This window comes from Manacus candei, unplaced genomic scaffold, assembly GCF_025592945.1.
Source record: "Manacus candei isolate 608988 ecotype Guabito, Panama unplaced genomic scaffold, ASM2559294v1 h1tg000007l, whole genome shotgun sequence".
NCBI lineage: Eukaryota > Metazoa > Chordata > Aves > Passeriformes > Pipridae > Manacus > Manacus candei.
Genome location: NW_026138055.1, coordinates 8,463,214 through 8,479,350, shown reverse-complemented (window position 1 = coordinate 8,479,350; position 16,137 = coordinate 8,463,214). Strand labels below are relative to the sequence as shown.

General features: G+C 40.8%; 1 protein-coding gene across 2 annotated transcripts in view; it reads right to left on the bottom strand.

Moving 5' to 3' along the window:
* The window catches only part of KIF13B (kinesin family member 13B), a 128,600-nt gene that overhangs the window by 29,829 nt on the left and 82,634 nt on the right, over positions 1–16,137 (bottom strand). For both annotated transcript variants that reach the window (XM_051811961.1, XM_051811969.1), the window contains exons 22-33: positions 15,370–15,540; positions 14,288–14,445; positions 13,180–13,312; positions 12,041–12,175; positions 9,077–9,106; positions 7,948–8,047; positions 7,537–7,663; positions 6,056–6,111; positions 4,901–5,025; positions 3,646–3,822; positions 2,015–2,107; positions 706–858 (exon numbers count right to left, since the gene is read on the bottom strand). In XM_051811961.1, coding sequence (XP_051667921.1) covers positions 706–858; positions 2,015–2,107; positions 3,646–3,822; positions 4,901–5,025; positions 6,056–6,111; positions 7,537–7,663; positions 7,948–8,047; positions 9,077–9,106; positions 12,041–12,175; positions 13,180–13,312; positions 14,288–14,445; positions 15,370–15,540 — 1,458 coding nt within the window. The remainder of the gene's footprint in view (positions 1–705; positions 859–2,014; positions 2,108–3,645; positions 3,823–4,900; positions 5,026–6,055; positions 6,112–7,536; positions 7,664–7,947; positions 8,048–9,076; positions 9,107–12,040; positions 12,176–13,179; positions 13,313–14,287; positions 14,446–15,369; positions 15,541–16,137) is intronic.

The window sequence follows — 16,137 nt, the reverse complement described above, 5'->3', positions numbered from 1 at the left end:
TTAACCCAGTCAATGTCTTTTTTACTGACAGAATGGGTTTGGTTACTTCAAGGTAGAACACGGGGAAAAATGACAAGAAATCTACTGGTAACTTCAGAACTGCTACTAAAGCCTCAGAAAGCAAAAGCTAATGCCATACAAGTATTTTTTCTGAACCATAATGCAAAGACTGAAAACCAAACCAAGAATCCCATAACAGTGCATCCAATATAAAACTCCCAGACCTATCTGTGCTGCAGGGAGTTCAGTGAGGGCATCTCTGCAAAGAGGGCTACATCTGCTTCCTGGGATATTTGCCACAGGCCCACTTTGGGACAGAATGGGTTTGGTTACTACAAGGTAAGATGTGGGGAAAAATGACAAGAATTCTACTGGTAATTTCAGAACTGCTACTAAAGCCTCAGAAAGCAAAAGCTAATGCCACACAATTATTTTTTCCTGAACAATAATGCACAGACTGAAAACCAAACCAAGCATTCAATACAAAGCCCCATCCATCCTGCAGGGGGTTGAGTGAGGGCATCTCTGCAAAGAGGAGCTACATTTGCTTCCTTGGATGTTTGCCACAGGCCCACTTTGGGAGGCTGAGGTGTGCACTGGAGTGGGGTTTTTGGGTTGGTTGTTAGCCACTGTGAGCACTTAGGAGAACACTTGTGCTGCCACAGATGTTGTCAGTGTTTCCTCTGCTCCAGCCCTAAGCCAGACCTGGCGCAGCCGATCCAGGGTGAGGATGTTCTCCACGGCCAGGACGCTCCGCAGGTACTTCTCAATATAGGCCTCAGAGTCGGCTGAGGCTGCATCTTCCACGTTTGCTGCCATCCTGGCCAGTGCCTCCCTCTCTTCAGCTCCCTGAGCATCCTGGGAAGGTGAAAGGAAACGACAGCTTTTAAAATAAAACAAAAAATCTCCCGCATCGGTCCCGAAAAAAATGTGTTTTTAAACCACGCGGCACCGATTTAACGTTGCTTGCCCTTAAGCTCCAGGGCAGATTAGAATCACAGAATCACAGAATGGTTTGGGTTTGAAGGAACCTTATGGTTCATCCAGTTCCACCACCTGCCATGGGCACGGACAACTTCCACTATCCCAGGTTTCTCCAAGCCCTATCCAACCTGGCCTTGAACACTTCCAGGGATGGGGAGTCCATAATGTGTTCCACGGCCTCACCACCCTTACAGCAAAGAATGTCTTCCTAATATCTATTCTAAATTTCTTCCTAATACCTAATCTAAGATTCTGATCTAAAAATAAGCCTTGTGCCATGGAACCTGCACGGCTGCTCCTACCCCTGTCGCAGACATCTCAAGCAATACCTGGTTATTGTTGGAGTTTTTTAGGGTATTTTAATCTGAGTCTCACAGCAAGACGTTGCTATTAATTAGCAAAAGGGCTGCATTCAGATATTTCATAATTAAAAAGTGCTCAAGCATTTTGGGGAGTTATCTAAACTGAGAGGAAAACAGAATTTCGAGTGTGTTGCAAGAAAAAAATAGAACGTTGCTTGAAAAACATTTCAATACAGAGTGCAAATTGCAGCAGAACACAAAAGAGTCAGGCAGCAATCAGAGTTTTGGCTCTTCATGTGTTAATGTTTTTCCAAGTGCTCTGATAGAGCATCTCTTTGGAAGGAAAGGATTAGCATCTAACTAGGAACACGCTCAGGAATCAAGAGTTGCATAAAGACATCACGGAGAAAAAAGCCACTTTGTCATGTTTTACAGATTCTTGTGCTCCCTACAGCAGGCACTTCACCCCCCAGTTTTACTTCCTCTTTTTCCCCCATCTCTTTAAAATATTTCTTCAAGGAGCTGAGCAAATAGATGCTCAGTCAACAAAATACACAGTGGCACTGATAAGATGGAGGTTGCTGCTAAGTCACAGCATGTGAAGGAATATGCTTCAACTTTTACAAACCACAGTTGCAGCAGTAAGAGCCAGCACACTCAAAATAAGGGGAAAAGCAGAAAGTTAGAGGTTCTTAGCCCAGTTTCAGACACTCTGGTTTATTATTCACCTCTGGAATGTTTGAGACTATCTCAAAAGTAACACCACAGCCAGGAATAGAGCTTCGGGGGGACATCCTTCGGAGGAAACTCTGTGCAAAGCCCTGCGGGGAGGCAACCAAAGGAAAGCATGGTTTAACAGATTTCAGCTGAAATAAACACAGTTTGCAATGAGAGAAGTCCAAGTGGAAAAGTGTAACCAATAAATATGTAAGAGTCAAAGATTTTAACTTGGAGAAAACGATTTGCTTGTTTGTCTTTTAGATACACGGAAAAATATTCACTCGCTTCCCTGCAAGGTGACTGCTTCACCAGCACACAAAGCATCTGCTAGTTTGAGAGGTGGGGTTTTTTTCCCTCTAACAGAGCCCTAGGTGACTTGTCTTGAATATTGACAAGTACAGACATTAAATTCTTGACCAAAGAGATCGTTATGAAGAATGATTTAAGGGGCATGGTCATTGTTTATGCTGACTTGGCGCCTTGCAGGGTTAAGAACTGGCCTGGTGAATTAATGCAGAGATGAGTCATTCAAAGATGCTGCTGAGAACAACACCCGGGAAAGGTTATTGAGGGAGAGTTTCAGAAAAACAGCCAGAAAGCCAAAGATTCTATGTCAAATGAAGGCAAAACCCAGCATTGACTAAACCTGTAGAAACCAGAATTGATGAAGACTTAACACAATTGGAATTATTGGCATTATTGGAATTATTTATCTGTTCGATACTCTCCCCCAGTTCTAGATGACAAAAATTCACTGGTCCCTTGCTGAGAAAAAGCTTCTACCTGGTCAAAACACCAAGAACTGTAGTTCTCTTCCCAGCACTGGGAGCAGTTTGGAGTTGCTTACAGGGTTTCTGGGTGTGACCGCACCTCTTCTCTTTGCTCTTGCTTCACATTTTAACTACACATGTGCAACCAGAATAACAATTCAGGCTTTCTGCTTTGTCATTATCACTGCCAGGGGATTCTGAGACAATGCTGAACCAACTCTTCCTCCCCATCTTTCTCAGGATTTATGTATTTTTCAGGACATGATGCTGCAAATGGAATGACAACCTTGCTGCGTTCCATTTATCAAACACCCTGCTCTCACCTACACATTGTTGTAAGAGCACAAACCAACTGGAAAACATAAAAAGACCAAGAGCAATTAACTTCTGACAAATTAGCACAAAGAGATTTCTCCTCCAGCTATTCCTAGTTTATTTCTAAATACCTGGATGCACGAATAGAAATAGTCAGCAATGTGTGAACATGCTGCAGGAGCAGGGAAACACACACGTTTCTTCTGATGCAGTTTTGGCAAAATATGAACTTGTGAGAAATTAACTCTTCCTGCTTTAGTTTTTTGCAAAACATGAACTCCGAGCTCATGAGAAATTAACTCTTCCTACCTTTTCCAGTGATGGGGGATAAAACACTTAGGACTTAGTACAAACATGACAAAATTTCTCACTCTTAGGTGCCTTTAAAACCAAACTGCATGATCATCCACAATATAAGAGAGACTATGAGAATGACTTGGCAGCTCAGTGTCTCCGTGGATGCCATGGACACGGTGCTTCCATTCGGGCAGAGAGGAAGGGAAAGACAGGAAAATGAGAGTCCCAGCAAGTGGTAAGGACTGGAAAAGCTCTACCTGTCTGCCATAGACGTTGACACAAATGCGCTTGCGCAGCACCAGCTGCATCTCTGCAGGGTGGCTGAGCTGGACAGTGGCTCTGACAATCAGATAAACCCTCTCATCCGCTGCCGTTCCCTTGCTGAGCTGGATACAGTCGTGGACTGTGGAATCCCAGGAGGCTTCTGCTTTCACCTGCAAAGGGGAAAAAAAAATAAAATGCATCCTCTAATAAGCATAATTAGGTGTATAATTAACTATAATTAATTAAGCATAATTAGGAAAAATACATAATACATAAATTTTGAGAGTCGGCTTCTCCGTTTCGCTCCCTATGAAGAAAAAAATCCCCTGCACTTTAGAAGAGGCCATTTAAAAATCAAGATTAGTTCGCCAAGTGAAGACGTTGGGATTAAAAATGCCAACTTGCTCAAACTCTGGAACATTTCCTCTTGAAAAAAGAGCTTTGAATACCCAGGATCATTGCAAATAAATTATAAAATATGCAGAACTGCAGGACCATTTGGCCTAATTTATTAAGATAAACCAGAGAGCAACAGAGATTGCAGTGAAAATCTTCCATCACACCACAAAAATTCTCCTGTTTGTATTTGAGAAGTAACTTTGCTGAAACATTTCTAGCAATACAGTAAAAGTTGGATTTTTTCTTTCTGAATGTTAAAATATATATATTACTGAAGATTTAAGTGGTTTATTTTTAAGCCATAAGAAAAATAGCTTAGTAGCCATCTTTCCAGACTTTAAAAACAAACCAGAACAAAAAAACCTACCAAAACCATCAGGAATAAAGCTCCTGTAAAAATATAAGAAAAAATAAGTTTCAGAGAAAGGACCAAAATTTTAAGGAAAAAAATAAATCAGACATTCTAAACCTAACAGCAAAAAATTCTAAACCAACAATTGTAAAGCTGTAAAACCAAGAGTTATGTGGCAAAATGGAGGACAATGAGTGTAACAATGCAGAGGTTCATATGTTAACAATTAAGGTTGTTTGGTTTTTTCAGCTGGGGCTCCTGTACTCTAATTTGCTTAGGGGTTTTGGTTTGTTAAACACATATAGAATCTCAAGCTTTTGGAATGCCTGGATTTACTATTTTTCAAATCATGATTATGCTCCTAGTGATTATTCCCTAAAGACACGAAGTCACTCATATAAGAAACATCTTTGCTGCCCTGTTTTCACAGGTGAATGTATAAAGAGAACAATTAAAAGACTCCTAAACTAAAGACACTGGTCTGTATCTTCACTTACCTCACTGTCATGATGCTTCACAATCTGCAGCTCAAAGAATTCCTCCTCCTCTTCTGCAACAAGAGTAGCATCCCACCCTCCAGCTTCTGGGTCATCCAGGTTGTCCTGGGAGCTGAAGTCATCAGCTACAAGCAGAAGGGAATGTGGAAGGTGAGGAGACACAAAGCAATTATCCCCCTTTGAAAACATCTGGTAAGACACAAATTCACATTTTCATCACCAACTCCCCAGGTTGGCTGTTTCCACTCCACCTATGAAAGAAAAGCTCCTGCATTGCTCCACTTCAAAAAGAGTCTCATTTCTATACAGAAAGTGTGCACAAAGATTTGGGGACACAGATTCAAACATGCCTTTTAAAGTCCTCTGTTATGTGAGGACTCTCAGTTGCAAACATCTCCTTGCCTGCAGGTATATATAAATATAAATATATATACATACACACACATACACATTAAATACATTGGTCATTTGCCATGAGCTAGGTGGTGTGGGATTTTTAACTAAAGATAAGTGGCTGGTTGAACAAGTGAAAACACAGTACTTTTAGATCATGACTAAACAAAACCTTAAATCTGGGGTTTGAGAAGCTCAACCTATCCTAGCTCGAGTCCCTCCCCATGAATGAATTATTAACCAGCTCCTCTCTGAAGCCATTGGATCTGTGGATGCACTTTCCAAGGTGGACAAACCATCAGTGTCAGGAGATTGCAGCACAGATCTCCTCCCAACAGGCTGCATGCCACCTCCCCACCCTCACCTGACACTTCTCATCCAAATATTAACCCTCTTCTAAACATCCTAACAAGGTTTTGTTTGACTGATTAGGCCCTGTTGGCTCCCTGGACTTGTTTTGGGGTTGCTGGTTTCTTGGTTCCAATTTCCCATTTTTGGTAGAAGTATCTGGCTAATACATTGTTCAAATTGGATCTTGTATTGGGATGTATTGAAACATGGGATTATTAAAACCTTCCATATATAATACTGTGTGTTTTGAAGCATTAAACAATATGTTTCAGTGAAAAATGTGCACTCTGCAGTTAATCTACCTGCCATCCCAGGCATTTCTTAATTTTATTAGTTTGCTGAAATTCCATAACGTCATTGGTTTATATAAAGTTTGTTTTGAAGTACTCTGTCATTTTAAGAGCCACTTACCATTCAAATCAAGGAATATAACAGGAATGTGAGTTTCCATACCAGCCACAGGAGTCCTAAAATGCAAGACAGGGACAATGGTGGCATTTAAAGTAAGAGATTTACCCAGCACACGTCTGTGATGATACAAACCCACGGGACATTACATTCAGTACAACTATAATTTGTAGCCAGACCACTGATAACCTTGGCAAACAGCTTTATTTTAATTTACTGTTGCAGAGTCTGAGAGACTCAAATAAATTGGTGTTTCTTTTATACCAGCTCTCTTAGAATTATGATCTTCTTTGGCCTCTTGCTTTCCGAAAAATCTTTTCCCCCCTCTTAAATGCTAATAGCAAAATTAAGTTTATTTACTTTGACACACACATTTGTTAAATTCAAACTCCCCTGCATTAGTGATGGAAGGGAAGACAGCAGAGAGAGAATCAGAAAAGCCAGTTTTAAAGTTTTCAAACTGACATTGATGCTGCCACTCCACACAGTTCTTACTCATTCTTACAAAACACATATTTAAGAACCCAACCTGCTATTTAAGGCATCTTTTATATCATGGAAGAAGGGGTTAGAGAAGTGGTGTTTTGTTTGTTTTTAGAATGAAAAACTAAGCCACACAGTATTAATAAGGTACTGGAAATGTAACATGGGGCACAAAAGACTTTTGGGCTTTTCACGATAAACGTGATGAATTTATGGTGAACAGGAGCAGGTTGGAGTCTTATGTAACATAGAAGGTGCTTGAATCATACTGAATATTTCATTGTTTTCAACCAACACTTTGATGTGAAGGCTGATTTGTTTCCAACTGTAATTTGCTATTTTTAGGTTTTAGCAGCACTGGCTTTAACAAACTCCAGCTTAAAACTCCACGACACTCAATTCCATCAATAAATACTGGTAAAGGTTTGCTCAGGAAAGATATTCAGGAAGTTGAAAGCAACTGAAGACAAGAGGTTTGAGGTGACACAACCCCAAATCCTTATCTGCAGTTGTTCTTCACAGCTGATACAGCTCAGCAGTTACAGTCAAGTGTTCTCTACTATTTTTAAAGTTTAGAAAATTACATGGAACACTTGCTGACTAAACAGAGTTTGTTCTCAAACCAGCAGCACAACAAAACGCTCCTGGAGATGCAGTTTTATTAGGAGGGAGCAACCTTTTAAGTGAATGAACTAGGTAATTAACATATTAGCTAATTTTTTTAAATGGTAAGTGCAGTGGTAATAAATATTGATTCCTTTTTTTTCCAGAAGGTTATAATTACACCCTGATCAATAGCAGGATCCTTTACCAAACAGCATTTCTGCATTTCGGATACATAACCCAATAAAATAATTTAAGCAAGAAGCCTAATTTTAACAGCTTTGCTCATACAGTGTACAGGGGCCAGATTGAGGAAAGCAAAAAACTGGCCACAGTCCAAGGCAGGAATGCTCAGTGCATCATCTTTACATTCCTCCCATGGCAATGTGTGCTCATACCACTCTGCTGGAGCTCCAGGGATCCCACTGCCAGCAGAAGGGACCATCACAGCATTCCTTTCCTCTGTGAGGGTCAACCTCATCTCCAAGAGCTGAGCCTCCCGATCTGCATCATCTTCTGTTTTATCTGGAGAAGCAGGATGGCAACAGAGAGCAGCTCTTAGTGCCTCTATCACATACTGATGATTTTATACCACCCAGAACAGAATAAATCCCATTCTGCTCAGAATTCAGCACACAAAGGAACACACAACAACCAATTTTATACAGGCTTCTCTAACTTTAGTTTCACTGAAGGCAAATTACTGAGTTCAGAGATTTAACTTGTTTTCTAAATTTTACACTCTGTCAGGATAAAAAGCTGTATGCACATGTCTATCACATTATTACCCTGAACAGAATTTTCCTTACCAGGCTTCCCAACAAGTTTCTGCAGCTGCTGATCCAGGTACTCCTGACGCTTGGTTAAGGCACAGAGCCATTTCCGACGGAGCCTCTCCAAGTCCCTGTCCTGCAAAGGGGGGAAAGGAATCATCTTAAATACTGACCCAGGAAAGCCAAGGTTTCCTATCTGTGGCTTACACATTCCCCCAGCCCTTATGCTCATCCTGCACTCAAGAAGAGGATCAGGAAGACAGAGCAGACCCCCAATTAATCGCTTTGCTCTTCCCTATTTTCCTTTGCATGGAAACACAAGAGAAGCTGAGGTTGGAAGTGATCTCTGGAGATTGTCTAGTCCAACCCTCCTGTACCCAAAGCAGGGTCAACCACAGCAGCTTGCTCAGGGGTTATGTCCAGTTGGGATTTGAAAATCCCCAAGGCTGGAAACTCTATAACCTCTCCTGGCAACATGTACTAGTGTTTGACCACCACCATGGTAAAATCAAAAAATAAATAACAGAAGTTTCCAATGTGGAGATTCCTTGCCTCCTGTCCTTTCCCTGGATTCCACAGAAAAGAGCCTGGCTCTGCCTTCTTTACCCCTTCCCACTTACACAGACAAGATCCCACCTGAGCCTTGTCTTTTCCTCGAGGTTAAACAACCCCAGTTCTCTTAGTCTTTCTTCACAAATCCCAACACTTTAACTTGCCACATCTTATTTGAAGTATTTTTTGCTTGCCAGCCCAAGACCCCTCTTTCTCTAAGTGTTTTTCTGTGCTACCCAGATGAGAAAAATTTCATTTTATACAGTTCTTTGCCCCCAAACTACTCCCAAACTCACTAACCACCACCTTGTGGCAAAGCTGGAAACCTCAGTCCTTAACCATGACACACCACTCCCACTGATTCCTCCTATTAGGAATCCATCCCTGCCCCAGCAGTTCCCCCCAAAGCCCTCAAACCAAAAAACAATTGGATTTTGGACTGGAAATACACATTATGGCATCTCTCTCATCCACCATAGGCTTTGGAGCACAACAATCTAACCAGTTCCTAAGTTTTTTGTCTCTTCTGCATATCAAGAAAATGCTGATCCTCCTCTAACATGTTTTAATCTGAAAATGCCTGCAATTGTAAGACAGAATTTAAAATTTTTACCTGATAACTGTCCATTTCATCTTCTTCTTCCTAGGCCAAAACATACAAAACCATGCCATTAATTTTTTTTTTTTTTTGATAGCAGGAAACTACACTGAATGCAAAAGGTGTAACAATTTTAAGCAATTTTAGCAGTCTTACCCAAAAGTGTGAGCTTAGCAATGGCATGATCACAGAATTAAAACACACTGACACTTGCTGCTATCAGCTCATCTAAACCCAAACTAGAACAATCCAACGATTACAATGGAGAAATTCAGAGTAATAAAATTATTAGAAGTCTTAATAATTGAAAGCAAGTGGAATACTTAAATTGCATCAAGAAAATACAAGACTTGTAGTGAAACAGTTTGAAACCTGTTGATCCTGGACAGGCAGGAGAAATGTGAATGTTACAGTAAGTGCTGAAAAATCACAGTCTGGTGTAGAATCAGGGAATCGTGGAATCGTTAAGGCTGGAAAAGATCTTTAAGATCCAGTCCAACCATCAAACAGCACCACCATCATGTTCACCAATAAACCACGTCCTAAAGTGTCACAGTTGCAACTTTTTGAACATTTCCAGGGATGGGGACTCCAACAAGGCCCTGGGCAGCTGTGCCAGGGCTGGATAACCCTTTCCATGAAGGAATTGTTCCCAATATCCAACCTGAATCTCCCCTGGCACAGCTTGAAGCTGCTTCCCCTTGTCCTGTCTCTTGTTCCCTGGGAGCAGAGCCTGACCCACCCCCGGCTCTCCCCTCCTGTCAGGGAATTGTGGAGAGGGAAAAGGTCCCCCCTGAGCCTCCTTTTCTCCAGGCTGAGCCCCCCCAGCTCCCTCAGCTGCTCCTGCTGCTCCAGCCCCTTCCCCAGCTCCGTTCCCTTCCCTGGACACACTCCAGCCCCTCCATGTCTCTCTTGTCTGAGGGGCCCAAAACTGCCCCCAGGGTTCAAGGTGTGCACCAAGGATTTGAGGCAAGTTTGATGCAGCATTTAAAGAAGAACTGCAAACATCTTTGTGAATTATCAGGGAATTGGGATGACAGCCACAGCAGGAGTCACAATGTAGACCTTCAACATTTTATTTCCCTTATTTTCTGATGCCAGACACCACCTTTAATCCTCGACCTTCACCACAAGCAGAGCCACTTGCACTGAGCACAACTGCCCCTCCTCACAGTGAATGGAAAAGGAATGAGGGCTCCAATCCTCATGGAGTTATCACTTATCTATTTAAGTAATAACGAGCCCCTGGAGTCTCCTTTTGTATCTTAATAATGAAAGCAAAAACTTCGCTAAGCTAAAATTAAAAAGCCATATAGAAGAGGCATTTCCTTAGTTCAAGGTCTTTAGAAAATCTTTCACATTCCATAGATACTGATTTACTTGAGATAAGAGAAATGCTAATAAGGGGACTAAAAATCCAGGTGCTCAGGTCTGAAGGCCATTGTGAGCAGCAGGGCTAATGAAACTTGGTTTTCAGTAGCCCTTTCCCATGGGGGTTATCAGTGTCAGGCACAACTCACTGGTCTCTCTCTCTCTCTCAAGTGGAGTTTAAGTCTTTCTTTTTGAAAGAATGTACTATTTTGGGGATTGGCAGCTCTGTGGGATAAGATTGAAACTGGTCAATGGATCAGGAATTCACAGGGTGAGGCAGAGGGGATGCTCACCTGGGACCTGTCCTTACAAACCAGGCTAAAAGGGGCCCTTGTACATTGTGGGTCTGTGAGAGCTTTCAAGGAAAATTTGGAAGAATCAATCATTCTGTCTCAGGAGGGAAACATGCTCCATTCAGGAGTTTCCTTACTTTATAGGAAGGAAATGTGGGTATGAGGGACTGCTGTGATGCAAAGGCTGCAAGTGGAGTCACTAGGAGAAGAATAATGGGGAACAACAGCAAAAATTTGCCCAGGATGCTGCTGGAAAGGGAGATTTCTGCAAAAGTAGGAAAAAATTCCCCTTTTTGCACCCTGACACATAAGGGGAGGGGAACACTCAGGTTAAGAGACGACAAAAAACCCCAAGTAGCAATCTGAAAGGAAAAGCCATAATAATTCAGCAAAAAAAAGGGGAGCAGACATAGATTGAATCATACTCTGTCAAAAGTGTAACAATTTTGGGACATCTGGTTTTCCATAAACTACTTGACATTTAGTTGGCCTTGTCTCAAGCAGGGCTGTTAATCAAACAAGCCCAAAGACTTGCTCGTTCTGTTGCACCAGATTCTGGCTTGTTACCTCTGAAAAGTGATGGAATTTTAATTTATTTGTTGGGGAAAAAAATCAAACTGCACCAAAAAAACCGATGGGAGCACTGCAAGAGGACAATCCCTAAAAAGAGATCCATATATTTGCTGTTTAACATGAGGTGTAGTTGTGTGTGAGGTTGTCAAACAACTGGCCAACAGATACTGTGGGCGACAACTGGCTCATGTAATTCTAACATTTGTAACTGGACACTATTTGAATATATGTTCAACTGGTTTATTTTAATTTGAATACTTACTTAAAATTGCTGCCATGTCTAATACTTTAAGTAAAAACTACAGGACAAACTCCTAATGAATTTTAGGAACACTGGCATTTCCTTTTCTTCTTTGAGTGGTGTGTTAAGGCTGTGGCGTTTAAGGATAGGGAAAAAAATCCAGCCCAAACCAGAAAAGATACAGAAGGTGGTCTTAAAAATATTCTTTTTGCCAGGGAAAATGATTTTTGACTAAGAGGAAGATATTCCATAACACTTTCTGAAGGACAGAGGTTTAAACTGCCCTGAATAATCTCTAAACCCACCATCAAAGCAGTTCTGATAATTCATCTTGACCTTGATTTATACATTCAAGTAGGTTCAAAAAATATTCCCCCAAACCAACCCAAAACTTGAAACATATGGAGTTGACTTCAACTTGACTGCAGCAAACAGAACATCAGTTTATGGCTTTACATGTCTCAGAAATAGCCAGAACTGACACGGAATATTCACTCTTACCTGATAATTTTGTGACTTGACATGTTTTATTTGAACACAGCCAATGCCAACAGACAATATGGATTCCTCCATCAGTGGCAAGGTCCCAGATTCCTGCACAGATCTCACTTCGACCTGAATCCGTCGAGATTGTCCCTGCCCAGAAGAACAATTTGAAATGCTTGGGAAAAAAGCCTTATAAAGTGCTGAAAGGTTAATTCCAGAGAGACCTCTACTGGCAGCCACTGGTAAGCAACATTATATTTTTATTTTGGGAAGAACAAAGTGGTGAGTTTGGGAATCCCAATGACCCAGTGTTCAAGAGATCCCCCTTCTGTTGCAAGGATTTATGTTTACAGGATTTATGTATTCACAGACAAAAAAGCAATAGTTCAGCATTCAGCTGAACTCCCCAGTTTACTTTTCTGAAGGGTTTTCAAACACACACTTAAAGGAATTTATTTTTAATACTTCTGAAGGTGGAAAATAGGATCTCTTCCCCAACTACAAAAGAGGAGTGTAAATAATTTGGTGAGCTACTGGAATTTCAGTGAACTTTTCCTGACTCTGGTCTCCCTGACTGAAAATTCTGACCCACTGATGCTATCAGTGCAGCAAAGCAACTGCTCTGCAGTAAAACCATAAAGAAAAAAAAAGAAATAATAATAACAAAAAAGAAAATAAAAATCTGAGGAGTTGGCAAGGTCAGAGGTGCAGCCTGTATCTAACTTTTACTAATTCCCTGTGTTCTCTGGGTAATGGCTTATCATTTAAAAATGTCAACTATTCAGTTAAGCATTAACAATTTAATGCATGTAGAACTCAAAGAACAAAGGAGTGCTTGGCTGGAAGGATCAAATAAAGGGGAACTCTGGACCTCTTTAAAAAATAATTAAGTTCAGTGGAGATTGGTGTCCTTTCTACCAGGTGCTATCACAGAACAGGGCAAAAAGATTCCAGGGAAGCCTTTGATCACCTTTACAGCAGAATTTTTCACACTGGCAGAGGGACTCCACTTTCTTGCACCTCATATGTGTTTTACACAATCTCATATTTTGTACCTGAGCTTGGACATGACCTCTTTCACCACGCAAAATAAAAAGTTTCTTTGCTTTTTCTGTGCTTTTCCCACAGCTGAAATCCTGCCCGTGCCACCTTACCTGCCTGAGCTGGAAGATGCCTCCTGTGCTGACATCCTTGGCAGGAGTCACCTCCACTGGGCAATACTCCCCATTCTCATTCAGCTCCAGAATTTGAACCCACAGTTCTACTTTGCGGGTCACTTCACTCCACCTGCAGAACACGTCAAAAATAGTGTTTCTTTTGGGTTCTCTTTCCCCAAATTAAAAAGGAAGAAAAACCCCAAAGCATTAATTAGCTCAGGCTGCAGATTGAAGCAGCAAAGGACCACTGCAATAGATGCACCATTTATATGTAGGATTACTCATAAATTTTACTGATAGATATTTTAGTCAAACATCAGAATTAAGCCTTTTCTTGATTCCAACACAAACCCCAATCCCACATTTAAGCTCTGGCCTCAACTCCAGCCACAGGAGCCCAGTGTTGTCAGGGCAATCAGATTTACACAGAAGACAGCAGAATGAAATATGACATTGTCTCACAAGCTTTCAAGATTCAGAGCACTTTCCTGAACTTCATCATATCACTGCCTTCTCTCCAGTTCTTCCAAGAGCTTAAAGAAGAAACGGCCACTTCTGTAGAACTTCAAAATTTGAAAGGACAGAGGTACTCATTGCTCAGCTGCCAAACATAACTCACTATTTTATGGCATGTTTTCCCATCTTTTCTTTGCCATATATTCCTGACTTTTCTTTTAAACTCCCCCATATACAGCTTAATACTCAACATGCTCAACACAAGCTGGAAGTAAAAAGAGAAATAACTGCCAATAAATTAAGATGCTGAGCTGCCTTCTAATCGGAGAGGTAAAACAACTCACTTTTAAGAAAATGCTACTATAAGTTTATTTTTGGGACAACAAATGGCTGCCAGCAAACAAGCAATTCCCTCTTTCAGGCTGAATTACCATATTGTTTGTGTATTTATTTCAATTGAGATAATAAGCAATACAACTATTCCAAAGGAAGCATTACAGGGATGGCATTTCACGGCCAAGAATTAACGGATTCCCAGTGGTCTTCAGCTCAACATTTGATTACTTCCCCCAAACCTGTTTCAAAACTGGGCACCTCAGACAGTGATTTTTCCACAGTTCCAACCCAAGGATCCATTTTCCATATTTACCTGTCACGAAGGCTGCGTGTTTTGGCCTGAATTATTCCCAAATCCCACAGGGCTGGATTTTTGCGGTCACCACTCTGCTTGTGCCCATAAACCTCGATGGCCAAAGCACCATCATAGAGGTGTTCCATGAAGTCTTCAGAAATATTGACAGAAACTTCCTGTGAGGGACAAATGGGGTTGATGATTGTGACTATACGACTTAAGGCTGTGAGATTTACTGCCTTGACTTTAATATAAGCATTTAACAAAGTCACCTTGGTCCCCAAGACACAATTCAGAGGAAAGGAAGAGCTGCCACCTCGGTTTGTAAAATCAGGAGGCAAAGCAAAGGTACGTGATTTTCTAAAGATTAAAGACTATAAAGAGCTGAAAAATGACCATAGGCTTTTCCAAGCCTTGATCCAATGGTTCAAAAATAACGAAATCATACGTTCTAATGTTCAGAATCTGAAAATCAAAACTCATCAGAAGGTGTTATACCTATTTCATGAATGATAAGTGGAATAAATTGCTCAGTGTAATGAGGAATGATAGAACATGATGAGAACTGAGGTGATTTGGCTGGGTTTCATCCAACTTGACTTTAGATGTCTCTGTTAAAGACGCCTCCACTCAGCTGCTCCAAAGGCAATGGGAAGAAATAGTCTGTTCTAACAATCCAACTTCAACATCTACATCAGGATAACAGGGTTCATGTCCCAGGACTGGGACATTTCTCCTCATTACATCAGTGTAGAGTGATCAGCTCAGCTACAGACATCAAATGGACTCACATGAATATCTCCTTCAATCACACTGAATTTTTACTGTGGGTAAGCTTTAACCTAAGTCTCTCTGTTGAACAGATGTTTTCCTTTATTAATTCACTTCACCTCTGAGTTTTGTACAGGTGAACAGTGTAGAAGAATCAAACTTAAATGGACTCTGAAGATGTTTAAGTCCTTATTAAAAATGGTATTAGTAAGGTACCAACCTCTTGAAATATTACAATGTGAGCAAAGAGGCAACTAAAACTGTTACAGAAGCATAAAACTGCTTTGCCTGCCTTAGAATTTCATTAATAAAACAGAAAATTTAATTACATTGCAGTGATCAAAGACCACCATGCACCGTGGCTCCTTGCTGATGGAAGATTGGGAAGGATCCACCTCAGGTGCAACACTGACAGGCTCCAGTTGATCCCAGAATGTGTATTTGCAGAACACAAAGTTGGAGAGGTGCTGTGGCAAACCTGTAGCTTGAAGTATTTTAATCTAGAAAAGAGATGAGAAACACGGGAAAAGCATTTATTCATTAGGCACGGAATGAAAAATATCTCCTGGCAGAACAATGTTAGTCTGTTCCACTGCAAAGGATAACAAAAAAATAAAAGCAGCAAGGCAGAAGATTTTAGAAAATAGAATTTCTTCATTGAAACTCGTTGGAGACAATATTTGAGTGCAGCAGTTGAACACTGTCACTAGATGTCACCAGACATTCATTCATATTTCTTGGGAGTAGAAACCAAGGGGATGAATTTTACCAACACACCAAAACATTTTGTTAGTTTTTAATGGTGAAATATACACCAAAAACATTGTAATAGAAGAGGAATACATTAAAAATCTCATACTTCCACCACAATTGGCTCCTCTATTCTCCAAAAATCCTTGTTATAAAATACTGCTTGTCCTTATTCTGTGATGCAGGAAACAACACAAAACCAACCCCAACAATGCAAAAGTAGCCTGTCCCCTCTTTTTCAAAATCAAAGCCAAATAGAAACAAAAGGTTTTGAATACTCATTCTGATCTAAACAAAGCCATCAAATTAACCATGTATTTAATAAGCCTCTATTCTCCATTTGTCAA